At 37.0% G+C, this 16,640-nt stretch overlaps 1 protein-coding gene across 6 annotated transcripts in view; it reads left to right on the plus strand.

Moving 5' to 3' along the window:
* Tanc2 (tetratricopeptide repeat, ankyrin repeat and coiled-coil containing 2) overlaps positions 1 to 16,640 on the plus strand; it is a 309,788-nt gene that overhangs the window by 153,071 nt on the left and 140,077 nt on the right. For all 6 annotated transcript variants that reach the window (XM_021213586.1, XM_021213585.2, XM_029545901.1 and 3 more), the window contains 2 exons: positions 5,925 to 6,073; positions 8,589 to 8,775. In XM_021213586.1, coding sequence (XP_021069245.1) covers positions 5,925 to 6,073; positions 8,589 to 8,775 — 336 coding nt within the window. The remainder of the gene's footprint in view (positions 1 to 5,924; positions 6,074 to 8,588; positions 8,776 to 16,640) is intronic.

Genomic DNA, 16,640 nt, shown 5'->3' on the forward strand with positions numbered 1-16,640 from the left:
TATATATATATATATATATATATATATATATATATATATCTTCTGGAATAGTCACTAGCTTTTTCTGCAGCAGCTGTTTTTTTGGGTTTTTTGTTTTTTTGTTTTTTGGGGTTTTTTTTTTGGTTTTTTGGTTTTTTGGGTTTTTTTGCCTGTGCTAGATTTATCACAGAGTTTAATTTGCTGTGATTTAATTAAATTATATTTTATTTCTCCCACGAAAGTGAATTTCTTGGTTATAGGAACTGTGCCCATATTTCATAAGTGTGTAACTAATACCTAACCCAGTGCTGGACATCAGAAGTTCTCAGTAAAAATAGTGTTTTTAAATTATTAAGTATTTTCCTACATTGTCTTTATGGTAAGAGAATAGGACTTTATCTTGGTGTGATGTTGCTATGTGAATCTATACAAGAAAAAAAAATCACAATTTTACAGGAAGCATTTTTTAAAAAATCCAACAGTAACAAGTGTAGCACACAAACCTGGCAAGTAAGTGATTATCTAGTTAACTGTGTCCTGCCAATGTTGTTTTCTGAGTTTTAGTGACTCACTGTGGCTAAGATGCCATCACTGGGGGAAGATGGTGATGGATATATGCATCGTATTTGTCCATATTTATGATTGGTAACTTATCAGGATGTAATTTACTTATCATGTGATCTAGTCAGCCATCATTAGGAAGAGAGGCCCCTTGGTCTTGCAAACTTTATATGCCCCAGTACAGGGGAACACCAGGGCCAAGAAGGGGGAGTAGGTGGGTAGGAGAGTGGGGAGGGGGAGAATATAGGTGACTTTGGGGATAGCATTTAAAATGTAAATGAAACAAATACCTAATAAAAATTGGAAAAAAGGATATATAAAAAAATGGAAGAAGACAATAGGCAATGTTTCAACAGAGGATAACCACAAAAAAAATTTACTTATCATGCAATTTGCCCTTGTTAAATATACAACTCTGATTTTTAAAGTATGTTTACAAGGTTGTACCACTATCAGCATTATCAGATTTTAGCTCCCTGCAATTCTATACCTATTAATAATCTTTCCTCACCACAGCCCATTGGAGCAACTGATCTGTTCTTTGTAGCTATGCATTTGCCTCACTTAGACATTTCATATAACACAAAATCACATACTGTGTGGTCTTTTATATTTGACTAACTTAGCCCCGAATTTTCAAGTTTGATTAATTTTTGAGTACTTAATTTGTTGCCCTACTTGTTCTTTTTTATGGCTAAATAATATCCCACTATGGGTACACCATATTTTATTCACCCATTAACTAGTTGATGGCTATTTTAATTGTTTACACTTGATTACTATCGTAAGTAACACTGGTATAAACATTCATGGGTAAATTCTTTATCTTCTTTCTGCATTAGTACTTTAAAGTACCAAAATTATGAATATAAAAAGGATTGTAGAAATCTGCCTCTTAAGACACTTCCATTGCTTCTCTTTTTTTTTCTTTTTCTTTTTTATTAGATACTTTATTTACAATTCAAATGCTATCCTGAAAGTTCCCTATACCATTGCTTCTCTTAGCAGTTATACCATGTGTTGTTATAGTTGCTGAGATTAAAATACCATAATATGCCTGCTACTAAGTTACTTATCTTACAATGCTGGAGAACAAACACAAGGTTTTGGTCATGCCCTTTTGTCAAGTATCCCCTCAGCATTTCACATTTCAATATTCATTAGTTAGACCACTTCCTCCCAGTGAGACACTAAATCATGGTAATTGGAAGCCTGGATTCTGGGGTCAGGCAATCTGAGTTCTAATCCTAGTTTACTGTGCATTGCTTATGTGACTGTGAGTTGATTATACTCCATATGCCTCAGTCTTGTCTTTTGTAAAATGAAATGATAATAAAATTACCTACTTCATAAAGTTCTCAAGATAAAGTAAGGTAAGCTAAGTGTTGGCATACAGCAGTAGTCCCAGCGCTCAGGAGGCTGAGGCAGGAGGATCATGAGTTCAAGGTCAACCTGGGTTTTATAAGTCCCTGTCACAAAACACAACAAAACAGAGCTTCTTACACCCATAATGAGAGAAACAATCTGCTCTATTTTATTAAGCCACTGAGATTATAGCAGGATTTTTTTTGACAAGAACTAGGAGAAGAGGAAGATAAGGCAAGAGTGCAACTATCAAGAAAGATCATATAGTGATCCTTAAGTTTCCACATCTCTTACATGTTTTGTACATTCTGGTAAAACTTAGCATTAAAATTTATCTATACAAAATGTTTGGTATTTGCTAATTACAACTTTTTAGGAGAAAATGAAATAGGGCTCTTAAATATCTAGAGACCTAGAATTTATGATAGAAAATTGGGAAACAACAAACTTTCAGTCATTTGGCAATACATAAACACATATTTATAGTATAAGAATAATTCTACCTATTATTTTTTTCTGTCGCAAGATTTATTTATGGTGTCCATTGATAGGAAAATAGAGTGTCTGGCATAAGTTCAGTAGTGTTCTATGTGGTTTTCCACAGATGGAACTTTGTGGCTAGTACTAGTATTCAAAAATACACATGCATCCCTGGTCTGATGACCCAGCTTGTGACCTTAGGAGGGAGGTCACGGTAAATGGGAAACTGAATGGTAAAACTCACAGTATTTCTTTTCTTAGCATTTGAAGTGTTTAAATGTGTAATATTGAATATTATAAATTGTAAAAAGCTTTTCTGTCTTGGTGACAAGCCATGTGATACTATAGCTAATGATTGCTGTGTTAAAAAGATATAAAATGCATTCTAAAATAGTGTATAGGATCTGTGTGAGTATGACTTCTTACAAAACAAGATTAAGTGTACCTAGACTTAAAACTTGAATAACTGATTTATGTAAACATTTCATTAAAGGTTTTCTATATCTCTTTTATAGTGGATCATTGTGAATTCCCTGGCTCATTTTTTAATGATGTAAAAAATATCATAAGAGTGAGTAGTTTAAGGGGAGAAACACTAATTCTGTTCAACATCTCTCAGTGGAAGAGTTTGGAAAAGATCAGTTTTTATAGTTGGCAGCCATTGAAATGCCAAAAAGCTAATCATAAGGAAAGAATGTGACATTCTTTAAGCAAGAGGGTAAAATGAATGCCAGAGATCAAGAATTTTTAGGAACTAAATTTCAGGGGAAAATTGAGCCAGCATTTCCTTTTGAAGTGGTAAAGATATTCTAAAATTAGGTTGTAGTGAGGAAAGCCACTGAAGTATATATTCAGTGAGCTAAAATTTACATTATATGAATTCTGTCTCAGTTTTGGTGGTGAGATTCCTTAGCTTGGAGTAGGAAGACAATGGATAGAAGAACATTAGTGTCAGGGTCACCACAGTAGCAGTCACATGTGTTACATTAGGGAGAACAGACTAAGAATAGAGGCCTACTTTTTTAATATTGTAGGAAGAGAAATTTTTTTGGACTAACCCTAGGAACTTAGAGTTAGAGAACTCACTGAGAAGTGTGTGTGTTGATATTTGTATATAGAAATATTGCTTTGCAAATATTTGTATATGTGAATATGACCTAACTGTTCACTGAAACAGGTACTGGAGAAGTAATAGCCCAGGAACAATTAGCATACCTAGTATATGTATGTGTATATATGTATTTTACATACACACACACACACACACACACACACGCACACACACACACATCTCGTGATGTTGATGCCTTTTACCTCTAAGAAGAATAAAGGCTTCTGAAGAGACTGTCTAAATCCATAGCTGGGACTGGAAGAATACCAAATGAGTCTAAAAAGTCGTGTTGCAAAACATAGAACTGCTCAAAACATGGCAGGACTATGTTCAAAGGCCTTAAAAGCCTTTGTTTACCCTAGCTAAATCTAAAGTAATTTGAACTAGATAAATATTGATAATAACTAATTATAACCCATTGTGTAAGGTAGGAATCAATGAAGGATAGATGGATGGAGAAAAGTCACTATTTAAGAACAGTGAGAGTAATTTAACCAGGTAACGTTATTACTCAAAATAGCAAAAATTTATTGAATAAGAAAGTTAGATGCCGGGCAGTGGTGATGCATGCCTTTAATCCCAGCACTTGGGAGGCAGAGGCAGGCGGATTTCTGAGTTCGAGGCCAGCCTGGTCTACAAAGTGAGTTCCAAGACAGAGAAACCCTGTCTCGAAAAACCAAAAAAAAAAAAAAAGAGACAAGTAGACAAGTATTTATTTATACACCACTGTTCATATGAATTATTCACTGCAACAAAAAGCTGGAAAAAACTGCCCAGATGGCAACAACAGATGAATGAATGACTACTATTCCATTAAAAAGGATGTATTCTGATACATGTTACCATATGAAGAACCTTAAACCTATTATGCTAATTGTATAAGCCAGACTCCAAAGAACAAACTACTGTATGATTCTGTTTTAAACGGTGCCTAGGATTGGTAACTACACCAAGGAAGCAGAAAGAAATGGGAGTCACTGGGGGCTAGGAAAGGGGAAGAACAGAGAACATTTCTGTTTAGTGGAACTGTATTTCATGGGGACGATGAAAAGGTCTAAAAGTGGATAGTGGATGTGGTCAGACAGCAGTGTGTGTGTGTGTGTGTGTGTGTGTGTGTGTGTGTATACAATGAACTATAGCACCTAAATAGACTAAAGGAAATTCCATAATTTTTTCACAACAAAAATATACTAGGAAATGGAACATTTTATATAAATTCAGTGTTTCCATCAGAATACTTATTAAATGCAAAGGGGGCAGTATAATTTTAATATAGAAGAACCTGGCTAGACACTGGTATAACCAAGTGATCCAAGTAACACATCAATACTTTTTTTGATATTTCTGCCCAAAGATCCATAACCTGGATTGAATCAGAAGGCAAATTTAGAATAGTTATATTTCAACTAGACTGTATGCCTAGTAAGAGTCAAGATCATGACTTTGGCACTAGAGAACTGTTTCATATTTTTGAAAATGAACTGATAACTGAGTTATGTAAGCCTTGAATGGCTCCTCCTGCTCTAGAGCATGCCATCAAGCCAAGACTCAAGCATGGGTTCCGTGGGTTTAAGGTCGCAGTAATGTGAAGGGTCAGGATCCTGATTTCTGTGCTGGCCTGTGATTCATCAAGAGAAAGTGTTTATAGGAAATGCATAGCCTTAGAGGATGAACAGAAACCTGTAAGTTTCATATGGTTAAGGGGGTAAAAGGTTCTTTTTACTATCTTGAAACTTCATCAAACGTTGAAAATACTTTAGAATATAAAAGTAGAACTTAAGCAACTGTTTAAAAAGAAAAACAATGTAAGGAACAAATAAAATATGTGTTAATGGCTAAAATGTAGATCCCTAGTGTGAGGCTGTGCATGAAAGCTTTTGGCCAAAAAACAAGAACCTTTTTCTATTCAACATGTTACAGAAACATTTAAATTCAAGTATTTCTTGTAAATAAATTGAGAATAATCTCAGTAGATTGTGTATGAAAATTAAAATCAAGAACTGGGGAGATGACACAGTTATTAAAATGTTTGTCCTGTAATCAGGAGAACCCAAGTTCAGTCCCTGACCCACATAAAAACCTAGCATGGCAGTACATGATTGGTTGTAATCCCAGTACCTGGGAGGTGGAGACAGGGAGATCTAACTGCCCAGCCCTGCCTGGTCAGCAGTCCCAAGCACCAGTAAAGAGACCCCCATTTCAAAAACAAGGTAGAGAGAGGCTCCTGAGGAGAAACACCTGAGGTTTACCTCTGACTTCTACACACATGCACCCACACAGAAGTTTAAAATATCAGCCGATATTCTGGGATGTTATAATTTTGAATTTAGAATGTGAAAACTAAAGAAAAAACAAACTGAATATTAGAACAGTAATAAACTAGACTATTTTGTTTTTAAGATTCATGTTTGCTGTCTTCCTGCTCCAGGTGATGTTGAACAAGAACTTGGCCCACCTCCATCTGTAGATGAGGCAGCAAACACACTCATGACTCGTCTGGGTTTCCTCCTCGGAGAGAAAGTCACAGAAGTACAACCAAGTGACCAATACAGCATGGAGGTACAGGATGAAAATCAGGTAAGCTATACAGTATCAACTTGACAATACAATGAGAATCAGCATTTTACAGCAGGAAAGAGACATGGTGTGGTGTGTGGGTATGTGCTCATTCTAGAAGGAATAAAATCAGTTCTTAGAATTCATTTTGAGGCCTAGAATATAATTTAATTTTTCATAGTCACTCTTTCTTGTTTGTGTTTTATATGTGTAAAAAACAAAACAACAAAAAAATGATTAAAGAACAAGCTACCCAGATGACAGAACTGAGGCATTAACACTGCACTGGAAAATAAAGAGTATACACTGTTCCAAGTATATGTGGACTATTGCCAGATTAATGAACTGCTGAGCTTAGAACAGATCTTAACCAGTTTCAAAATCTACCAATTATTTTTACTGCAGTAGAATTGATTATAAAATGACTTAGAAAATGACAGCTAATAGTTAAACATACCCAATGCTAAAGTATTAAATAGTATGCTTTTCAACAGCCTTTGAATCTAGGAAATTAGAAAAAAATTTAAATTGTTACAATGAAAACTAATTAAGTTATAAGATATAGCTCAAGGTAACTGTAGGCTGAAATAGACACTTTCCTTCCCAAGTTGCTTTTAGTCATGGTCTTTACCAGTAATAGAAAGAAACCTAAATAGTTTATTTAGTGCCTTATAGCAAAATATTGTACTCTAGCCTAGGGAGATGGCTTGACCTACTACCCCTATGCTGGGAGCCACACCTAGGCCTGGTCCTTGCTAGGCAAGTGCTTTACCACTGAGCTAACTTACAAATACTTTTCATTTCTTGATATTTATGTCAAGTTAGCAGGTGACTGTCCTAATTATGACCACTGTCATAATACCCTCCTCTTCTTATACTCAAGTCCTTTTGTTTTCTACAAAGTTACATTTCTTCAGAGATGATAAAATTACTCACCTTGCTTTTGAGATTCTTCTTGTCACTGTGACTTCAAATCAAGTCACAAGTATGTAGACTATGCTTTACTTTTAAATATACTTGTAAGGCCATGTCTCCAAATAAAATTCTAAAACATGAGGCCAGGAAATAGCTTGTGGTAGAGTGCTTACTCAGCAAATAAAAGGCCCTAGGTTAGTTTTTTTATCTTCCCCACCAAGAAAGAAAGAAAAGAAGGCTGACAAGATAACAGGATCATTCTGATGATACTTTGAAAGCTGAAAGTGCCATAGAAATAAAAAGTATACATTAACATACAGGATAATTAGTATATAAAATATGCAAGTACAGAAATTATAATCCAACACAGATTGAGCATAGATAATTAAACATAAGGGATTTCATTCAGAAATCCTTATTGAATTAGTTGAAAATGATTAATATTCTCGGCTAATAATCAACACATTCTCAAGTTGTTAAATGTAGAATCTCTGTTTCAGCAGAGAGACAGTTGATGGAGACTATAAGTAAAGAAGTTGAAAGGCATCCTCTTAGAGATGGGGTTGGGGAGAGGAAAAGGAATGGAATGAAAAACTATGGAGGGGGCAACCAGGAGGGGAGAAATGGATGGATTGTGATAAAATTTTAATATTTAAATATGTTAAGTTTATCATTAGTGCTTTTTCAAGTAATTTGGTGTTTGATCACTTAAGACTTTTGTAAGGATGAAATTACTGTAGTAACTGACCAAAAAGTACCTGTATTCACTATAACAATAATTTATTTGGGTAGAAAGAGCTGAAGAATAAAATTAGATCTCTCATTACTCAGACAAGTCAGAATATATTACCATTAACCTTTTTTTGGTAATTTTTAATTTTTCCATATTTAAAAACTTTACCAGGGAAAGCTGGGTACAGCAGTGCACTTATGTCAGGAGAGCCTGGGAGGCAGAGGTGGAGGCAAGAGGACAGTAGTCAAGGTCATCTTCCTTTATATGTAGAGTGCAATCCTTATCTAACAAGAAACCTAGAAAGGTGGTCATCTCAGGCATAAGAATTATTCAAGATATAAATTTATCTTTACACATAATCACTTTTTATAAGATATTCCTTTTGTGCTAAATAAACATTGTTTACTCTGTATCATTAGAAGAACTTATAGAATAAGGTATTTTGATCAACACTCATGGCCTATATATCTAAAAGGTCATTCTTTGCATTAAGAACTTTTTTATTTCTTCTCAAGTGCAAAGATACTCTTTCTCTAGCCAAAGAAGGTTTTTAACAAGACAAAGTTTCAAGCCTTCTCAAGAGTTTCATTGATTGGAAACAGCTCCTTGTGCTTAAAACAAAATTCTGTTAGTGACAGGAAATGTAAAGTCACTGGTAGTTTCTTAAGCAGAAAAACTAGCCTCAGGTCTCTGTTCTTGTTAAGTTTTAACTCCAATATAGAACATGGGCCTTTTATCCTGGATAGCAAAAATGAAGCCGGTGTAACAGTTGTAAAGGTCACATGGTGATTATTATTTGTTGATTTTTAAAATCACATTACTATTTGGCCTTGAGATACATTTGAACAGTGATCAGTTTATCTTATGTTGTACTGACTTTATTTTCAGACTTCAGCAATCACCCAGAGAATAAGTCCCTGCTCCACCTTGACTAGCAGCACTGCCTCTCCACCAGCCAGCAGCCCCTGCTCTACGCTCCCACCAGTCAGTTCAAATGCAGCTGCCAAGGACTGTAGCTATGGGGCTGTCACCAGCCCCACCTCCACCCTAGAAAGCAGAGACAGTGGCATCATTGGTAAGCTTCTTTTTATAATATTCATTTTGTATATTACATTTAAAAATAATTATACATGTGTAAGGTTTTCAGAGTGATATTTTGAGATATGTATGTAAACTTGTCCATTTTTAAAATACTGAAGTGATAATGGTCAACAAAATGACAAACATTTGTTTCTATTTAATCACATTTTTTCAGGCCTTACTTGATAAGATGCAAAGCATTCTATACACTGGTTTCTGTAAATTCCCATATCTCATTACTACCAACAGTGGGTGTCCAGAAAAATTAATTCTTTACTGGCTTAGTAGAGTAATGTGAAACAGAGAGCAGAGATCAAGACTGGATGGCTGAAGATCTGCAGTGTGAGTTGTCTCGGGGTCTGTTTGTTTCAAGTGTATATCAGTCATTTGATGAGGTTTGGAAGCCCCTTCTGATATGGCTTTCCTTATCAACAAAATATCCTGATTTCTGCCCTTAATAAAGTAGAATAAGTTTTTAATGTTGCTTATGATTCTGGAACCATAGACTAACGTGTGCTGTGTGTTACTGTGAAGATGCAGAGCGCTGAGCCTAGGTCCAGTAATCACTGAGTCTACACCTACAGGGTGGTTTAGAGACAGTGGGAACAGAGAGGAACTCTAGCAGGCTGCAGCTGTATCCCAGCACATACCCAGACAATTCCAATAGTGGAGCACTCAGGAAGATGTCTTTCCACGTCTTTGTCCTTTGTTTTTCTTATTACCATATTTAAATACTATATTTGCTTTATATTTTAGAATCTGTTTTATATTTAGAATCTTCTTACCTTTATTTAACTTTATTTTTATTTTGTAAATACATTTTTATTAGATATTTCATTTACATTTCAAATGTTATCCCCTTTCCTAGTTTCCCTTCCAAAAACTCCCATCCTCTCCCCCCTCCCCCTGCTCACCAACCCACCCACTCCTGCTTCCTGGCCCTGGCATTCCCCTATACTGGGACATAGAACCTTCACAGGACCAAGGGCCTCTTCTCCCATTGATGGCTGACTAGGCCATCCTCTGCTACATATGCAGCTGGAGCCATGAGTCCCACCATGTGTTTTCTTTGGTTTGTGGTTTAGTCCCAGGGAGCTCTGGGGTTACTGGTTAGTTCATATAGTTGTTCCTCCTAGGGGGCTGCAAACCCCTTCCTCTCCTTGGGTACTTTCTCTAGCTCCTTCATTTTTTGCATTAATCCTCCTTTCTTTAAGCTCCTTTTTTCCCCTTCTTGCCTACTCTTTTATTTTATTATTTTTTATTGCATTTTTAATTCATAATTTATGCTACATTATTTCTTCCACTTTACTGTGCTCATTCATAGTGTAGTAGTTGTCTTTAATTTATTTTTTAAATTTCTTTTCTATCTGTGATTTGTTTGGATGGTGCTGCCATTACAGCAGCCTGTTTTGCCCTCTGAGTGGTTTGGGTTCCTCAAGCAAAAGATGCTCACTAAGAAGACCCCATACAGTATCAAAAGAATATTCATGCAAATCAGTGCAACAAAAACAAGAGAAATCTGAAAAGGCAAGGCAACCTCACTCCTGAAATTTGTAACTCTTTAAAAATGGAATGTAAAGATACTTGATTAATTAAAATGCCAAAGAATTGAGACGTTCCATTTTAAAAATAATTGGTAACCTCAAAGAAGATTAAAAGAAACAAAGTAATGAATAAAGTCAACTGAAGACTAGGACAACAGACTCACTAAGTGGAAATATTAGCAAAAAGATTTTGAAGTGAGAGTGGAAGAAAAAAAACAACAAACAAGAATGTTGGAAATAAAAATTTCAGTAAGTCAAATAGGACTGAAGAGATGACTTAGTCAGTAAAGTGCTTACAAGAATGACCTGCGTTTGATCAAGAGAATTCACATTTTAAAAACCAAAGCAGGCTTCTGGTCAGTGCCAACCCCGGGCCACCTTAGGCCCAAACTCGGCGGGCAATCCCATGGTTTCCAGAGGACTCTCCACCCCACAGGCATCTTAGGATCACTGGTGAGTGGAACACAACATCTGTTCCAAATGAACTGGGGTTCCTGAGGACAGCTGGAGCAAAGACACAGGAACACTGTGGCTCAGGTTCCTTCCGGTTGGCACTGGTCTACCTTGGTTTAGAACTCAGTGGACAGCCTCTTGGTCCCCAGAGTAGGTACCACTTCCAGGAGCTCTAACATGCCGAGGATCTTAGGATCCCAGGATCCCAGGAGCTTGGTCATACCAGAATCTCAGGGTCTCAGAGGAAGCTTGACTGCCAAGAACTCTGACATACCCAGAATCTCAGCATAACAGGATCCCAGAATCACAGGATCACAAAGAAAGCTAGACTCTGAGAAGATCTGTCTCAACTGGGATTACAGGAAGGACAGGCTCCAATTAAATATATCAAGGGCAGGGAACACTTGAGATAATCAATGACAGGAGGCAAGTGTAAGAACAGAAGCAACAGAAACCAAGATTACTTGGCATCATCAGAACCCAACTCTCCCACCATAGCAAGTCCTGGATATACCATCACACCAGAAAAGCAAGATACGGATCTAAAGTCACTTCTCATGATGATGATGGAGGACTATAAGAAGGAAATAAATAACCCCCTTAATGAAATTCAAGAGAACACATCCAAACAGGTGAAAGAATTAAACAAAACCATCCAGGATCTAAAAATGGAAGTAGAAACAATTAAGAAATCACAAATAGAGACAACTCTGGAAATAGAAAACCTAGGAAAGAAGTCAGGAGCCACAGATGCGAGCATAACAAACAAAATACAAGAGATAGAAGAGAGAATCTCAGGTGCAGAAGATACCATAGAAAACATTGACACAACAATCAAAGAAAATGCAAAATGCAAAAATGATACTAACCTAAAATATCCAGGAAATCCAGGACACAATGAGAAGACCAAACCTAAGGATAACAGGTATAGATGAAAAGGAAGATTTCCAACTTAAAGGGCCAGTAAATATCTTCAAAAAAATCATAGAAGAAAATTTCTCCAACCTAAAGAAAGAGATGCCCATGAGCATACAAGAAGCCTACAGAACTGCAAATAGTTTGGACCAGAAAAGAAATTCCTCCTGTCACATCATAATCAAAACACCAAATGCACAAAACAAAGAGAGAATATTAAAAGCACTAAGGGAAAAAGGTCAAGTAACATATAATGGCAGATCTATCAGAATTATACCTGACTTCTCCCGAGAGACTATGAAAGCCAGAAGATCCTGGGCAGATGTCATACAGACCCTAAGAGAGCACAAATGCCAGCCCAGGCTACTATACCCAGCAAAACTCTCAATTACCATAGATGGAGAAACCAAGATATTCCATGACAAAACCAAATTTACACGATATCTTTCCACAAATCCAGCCCTTCGAAGGGTAATAAAGGGAAAACTCCAACACAAGGAAACTACTCTCTAGAAAAAACAAGACAGTAATCTTTCAACAAACCTAAAAGAAGATAACCACATAACCAAAATTCTAACTCTAACAACAAAAATAACAGGAAGCAATGACTTTTCCTTAATATCTGTTAATATCAATGGACTCTGTTCCCCAATAAAAAGACAGAGTAACTGATTACTTAAACAGGACCCAGCAGTTTGCTGAATACAGGAAACCCACCTCAGTTAACAAAGACAGACACTACCTCAGAGTAAAAGGCTGGAAAACAATTTTCCAAGCAAATGGTCCCAAGAAAAAAGCTGGAGTAGCCATTCTAATATCAAATAAAATCAACTTTCAACCTAAAGTTCTCAAAAAAGATGAGGGACACTTCATACTCATCAAAAGTAAAATTTACCAAGAATGCTCAATTCTGAGCATCTATGCTCCAAATGCAAGGGCACCTACATTCATAAAAGAAACTTTACTAAAGCACACATTGAACATCACACGATACTAGTGGGAGACTTCAACACTCCACTCTTATCAATGGACAGATCCTATGAACAGAAACTAAACAGAGGCACGGTGAAACTAACAGAAGTTATAAAACAAATGGATTTAACTGGTAATTATAGAACATTTTATCCTAAAACAAAAGGATATACCTTTTTCTCAATGCCTCATGGTACCTTCTCCAAAATTGACCATATAATTGGTCACAAAACAGGCCTCAACAGATAGAGGCAGATTGAAATAGTCCCATGCTTCCTATCAGAATACCATGGACTAAGGCTGATCTTCAGTAACAACATAAATAATAGAAAGCCCACATACATGTGGAAGCTGAACAACGACCTACTCAATGATAACTTGGTCAAGGAAGAAATAAGAAAGAAATTAAAGACTTTTTAGAGTTTAATGAAAATGAAGCCACAACATACCCAAACTTATTGGACACAATGAAAGCAGTCCTAAGAGGAAAACTCATAGCCCTGAGTGCCTCCAAAAAGAAACTAGAGAGAGCATACACTAGCAGCCTGACAGCACAAGTGGATCAAGGAACTTCACATAAAACCAGAGACACTGAAATTTATAGAGGAGAAAGTGGGGAAGAGCCTCGAAGATACGGGCACAGGGGGAAAATTCCTGAACAGAACAGCACTGGCCTGTGCTGTAAGATCAAGAATTGACAAATGGNACCTCATAAAATTGCAAAGCTTCTGTAAGGCAAANGACACTGTCAATAAGACAAAANGGCAACCAACAGATTGGGAAANGATCTTTANCAATCCTAAATCTGATAGGGGGCTAATATCCANTATATATAAAGAANNNAAGAAGTTGGGCTCCAGAAAACCAAATAACCCTATTAAAAAATGGCGTACAGAGCTAAACAAAGAATTCTTAACTGAGAAACACTGACTGGCTGAGAAGCACCTGAAAAAATGTTCAATATCCTTAATCATCAGGGAAATGCAAATCAAAACAACCATGAGATTCCACCTCATACCAGACACAATGGCTAAGATCAAAAACGCAGGTGACAGCAGATGCTGGAGAGGATGTTGGGAAAGAGGAACACTCCTCCATTGCTGGTGGGATTGCAAGCTGGTACAACCACTCTGGAAATCAGTTTGGTGGTTTCTCAGAAAATTGGACATAGTTCTACCAGAAGATCCAGCAATACCTACCACTCCTGAGCATATAACCAGAAGATGTTCTAACTGGTAATAAGGACACATGATCCACTATGTTCATAGTAGTCTTATTTATAATAGTAAGAAACTTAAAAGAACCCAGATGTCCCTCAACAGAGGAATGGATACAGAAAATGTGGTACATTTACACAATTTAGTACTACTCAGCTATTAAAAACAATGAATTCATGAAATTCTTGGACAAATGGATGGATTTGGAGGATATCATCCTAAGTGAGGCAATCCAATCACAAAAGAACACACATGATATGCACTCACTGATAAGTGGATATTAGCCCAGAAACTGAGAATACCCAAGATTCAATTTGCAAAACACATGAAACTCAAGAAGAAGGAAAACCAAAATATGGACACTTCGATCCTTCTTAGAAGAGGGAACAAAATACTCACAAAAGGAGTTATAGAGACAAAGTTCAGAACAGAGACTGAAGACATGACCATCCAGAGACTGCTCCACCTGTGGATCCATCCCATAAAGAACCACCAAACCCAGACACTAGGCAGATGCCAATAAGAGCTTGCTGAAAGGAGACTGATATAGCTGTCTCCTGAGAGGCTCTGCCAGTGCTTGACTAATACAGAAGTGGATGCTCACAGTCACCCATTCAGTGGAGCACAGAGTCGCCAGTGAAGAAGCTAGAGAAAACACCCAAGGAGCTGAAGAGGTTTGCAGCCCCCTAGGAGGAACAACTATATGAACTAACCAGTAACTCCCTGGGAATAGACCACCAATCAAAGAAAATACATGGAGAGACCCATAGCTCTAGCTACATATGTAACAAGATTGCCTAGTCGGTCATCAATGGGAGGAGAGACCCTTGGTCCTGTGAAGGTTCTATGTCCCAGGATAGGGGAATGCCAGGGCCAGGAGCAGGAGTGGATGGGTTGCTGAGCAGGAGGGTGGGGGAGAGAATAGGGGATTTTCAGAAGGGAAACTAGGAAAGGGGATAACTTTTGAAATGTAAATAAAGAAAATATCTAATTAAAAAAAAAAATTGGGGCTGGTGTGATGGCTCAGTAGGTAAGAGCACCCGACTGTTCTTCCGAAGGTCTGGAGTTCAAATCCCAGCAACCACATGGTGGCTCATAACCATCTGTAACAAGATCTGATGCCCTCTTCTGGAGTGTCTGAAGACAGCTACAGTGTACTTACATATAATAAATAAATAAATCAAAAAAAAATTAAAGTTGGCTTGATGTCTTGTGCATGTAATCCCAGTGCTGGGAAAGCAAAGGTAGGTGGTCCCTGGTGTTTTCTTGGCTTGCCAGCCCAGCCTACTTGGTAATTTCTAGGCCAATAATAGACCTTTCTCTACTACACACAAAAGGTATGGCTGAGAAGATGGGTATAATACCAGGTCTCTAGCACCCTTGTTTGTTTAAGGGCAGATGTGACAGTACACAGAAATAATCCATCTCTGACCAAAGTGGGAGGCAGTTCCCAGTAACTTGCTAACAAGCCAACTTAGATGAAGTGGGAATTCACATTCAGTGAGAGAATGTGCCTCAGAAAATAGGAATAAACTAAATTTCTTCCTCTTACACCATACAAAATCAAAGATTAGTGACCTTAAAATAAGGCCTGAAACTTTTAAACTAATAGAGAAAAACATGGGGGAAAATCAATTAAGAATGTATGTTAGTGTAGTGCAACTACTATGAATATACACCAAGACCTACCTCCCCCCCAAAAAAACAAAAACAAACAAAAAAACAAACTGTTATATGTTCCTTGTATCTCTTGTGGGTACACAGTTAAATGTGTCTCAGTCAGCATACAGTAAAGAGTCTCCATATCCTGTGCTAGTTACAGTAGTCAAGTAATGCCACAAGTCAATGTGACTATCAACAGATGAATAAAGAAAAGATGGTGCCTGTATCCACCAGAGTTTTACACAACTATAAAGAAAAATGAAATGCTGTCATTTACAGTAAATTAGGGACTTAGAGATTGGTGTATTAAATAAAATACATTAAGACTAATATTTTTCTCATTTAAATCTAGATTTTTGTTTTAATAATACATGATATTACTGGGCATGCTAGAGCATGTCTTTAATTCTAGTACTCGGCAGGCAGTCAGGCTTGTAAGTATAAGGCCAGCATATGGTGAGTTCCAGGATAGCCAGAATTAACACAGAGAAACCCTGTCTCAAAACAAAACAAAACAAAACAAAATCTCCAAAACATGAAGTTAGAGTGAAGACTGTCTAAGAAGCAGAAAGAGGCCATTGGGAGAAGAAGTTGAGGACAAGAGAAGGAGACACGTGTGCTGAGCTGTGGGTTTTGAAATTTATGTCCTTTAATAATTCGGTTATTATTCTTATCTCCTTGTACAAAGCTCAAGTCTAAGTGGATCAAAGACCTCCACATAAAACCAGAGACACTGAAATTGATAGAGGGGAAAGTGGGGAAAAACCTTGAAGAAATGGGCACAGGGGAAAAATTCCTAAACAGAACTGCAATGGCCTGTGCTGTAAGATCAAGAGTCGACAAATGGGACCTCATAAAATTGCAAAACTTTAGTAAGGCAAAAGATACTGTCAGTTAGACGAAGAGGCCACCAACAGATTGGGAAAGGATTTTTACCAATCCTAAATCTGATAGGGGACTAATATCCAATATATACAAAGAGCTCAAAAAGCTGAACTCCAAAAATTCAAATAACCCCATTAAAAAATGGGGTACAGAGCTAAACAAAGAATTCTCAACTGAGGAGTACTGAAAGGCTGAGAAGCACTTGAAGAAAT

The sequence above is a fragment of the Mus pahari genome, chromosome 14, assembly GCF_900095145.1.
Source record: "Mus pahari chromosome 14, PAHARI_EIJ_v1.1, whole genome shotgun sequence".
Taxonomy (NCBI): domain Eukaryota; kingdom Metazoa; phylum Chordata; class Mammalia; order Rodentia; family Muridae; genus Mus; species Mus pahari.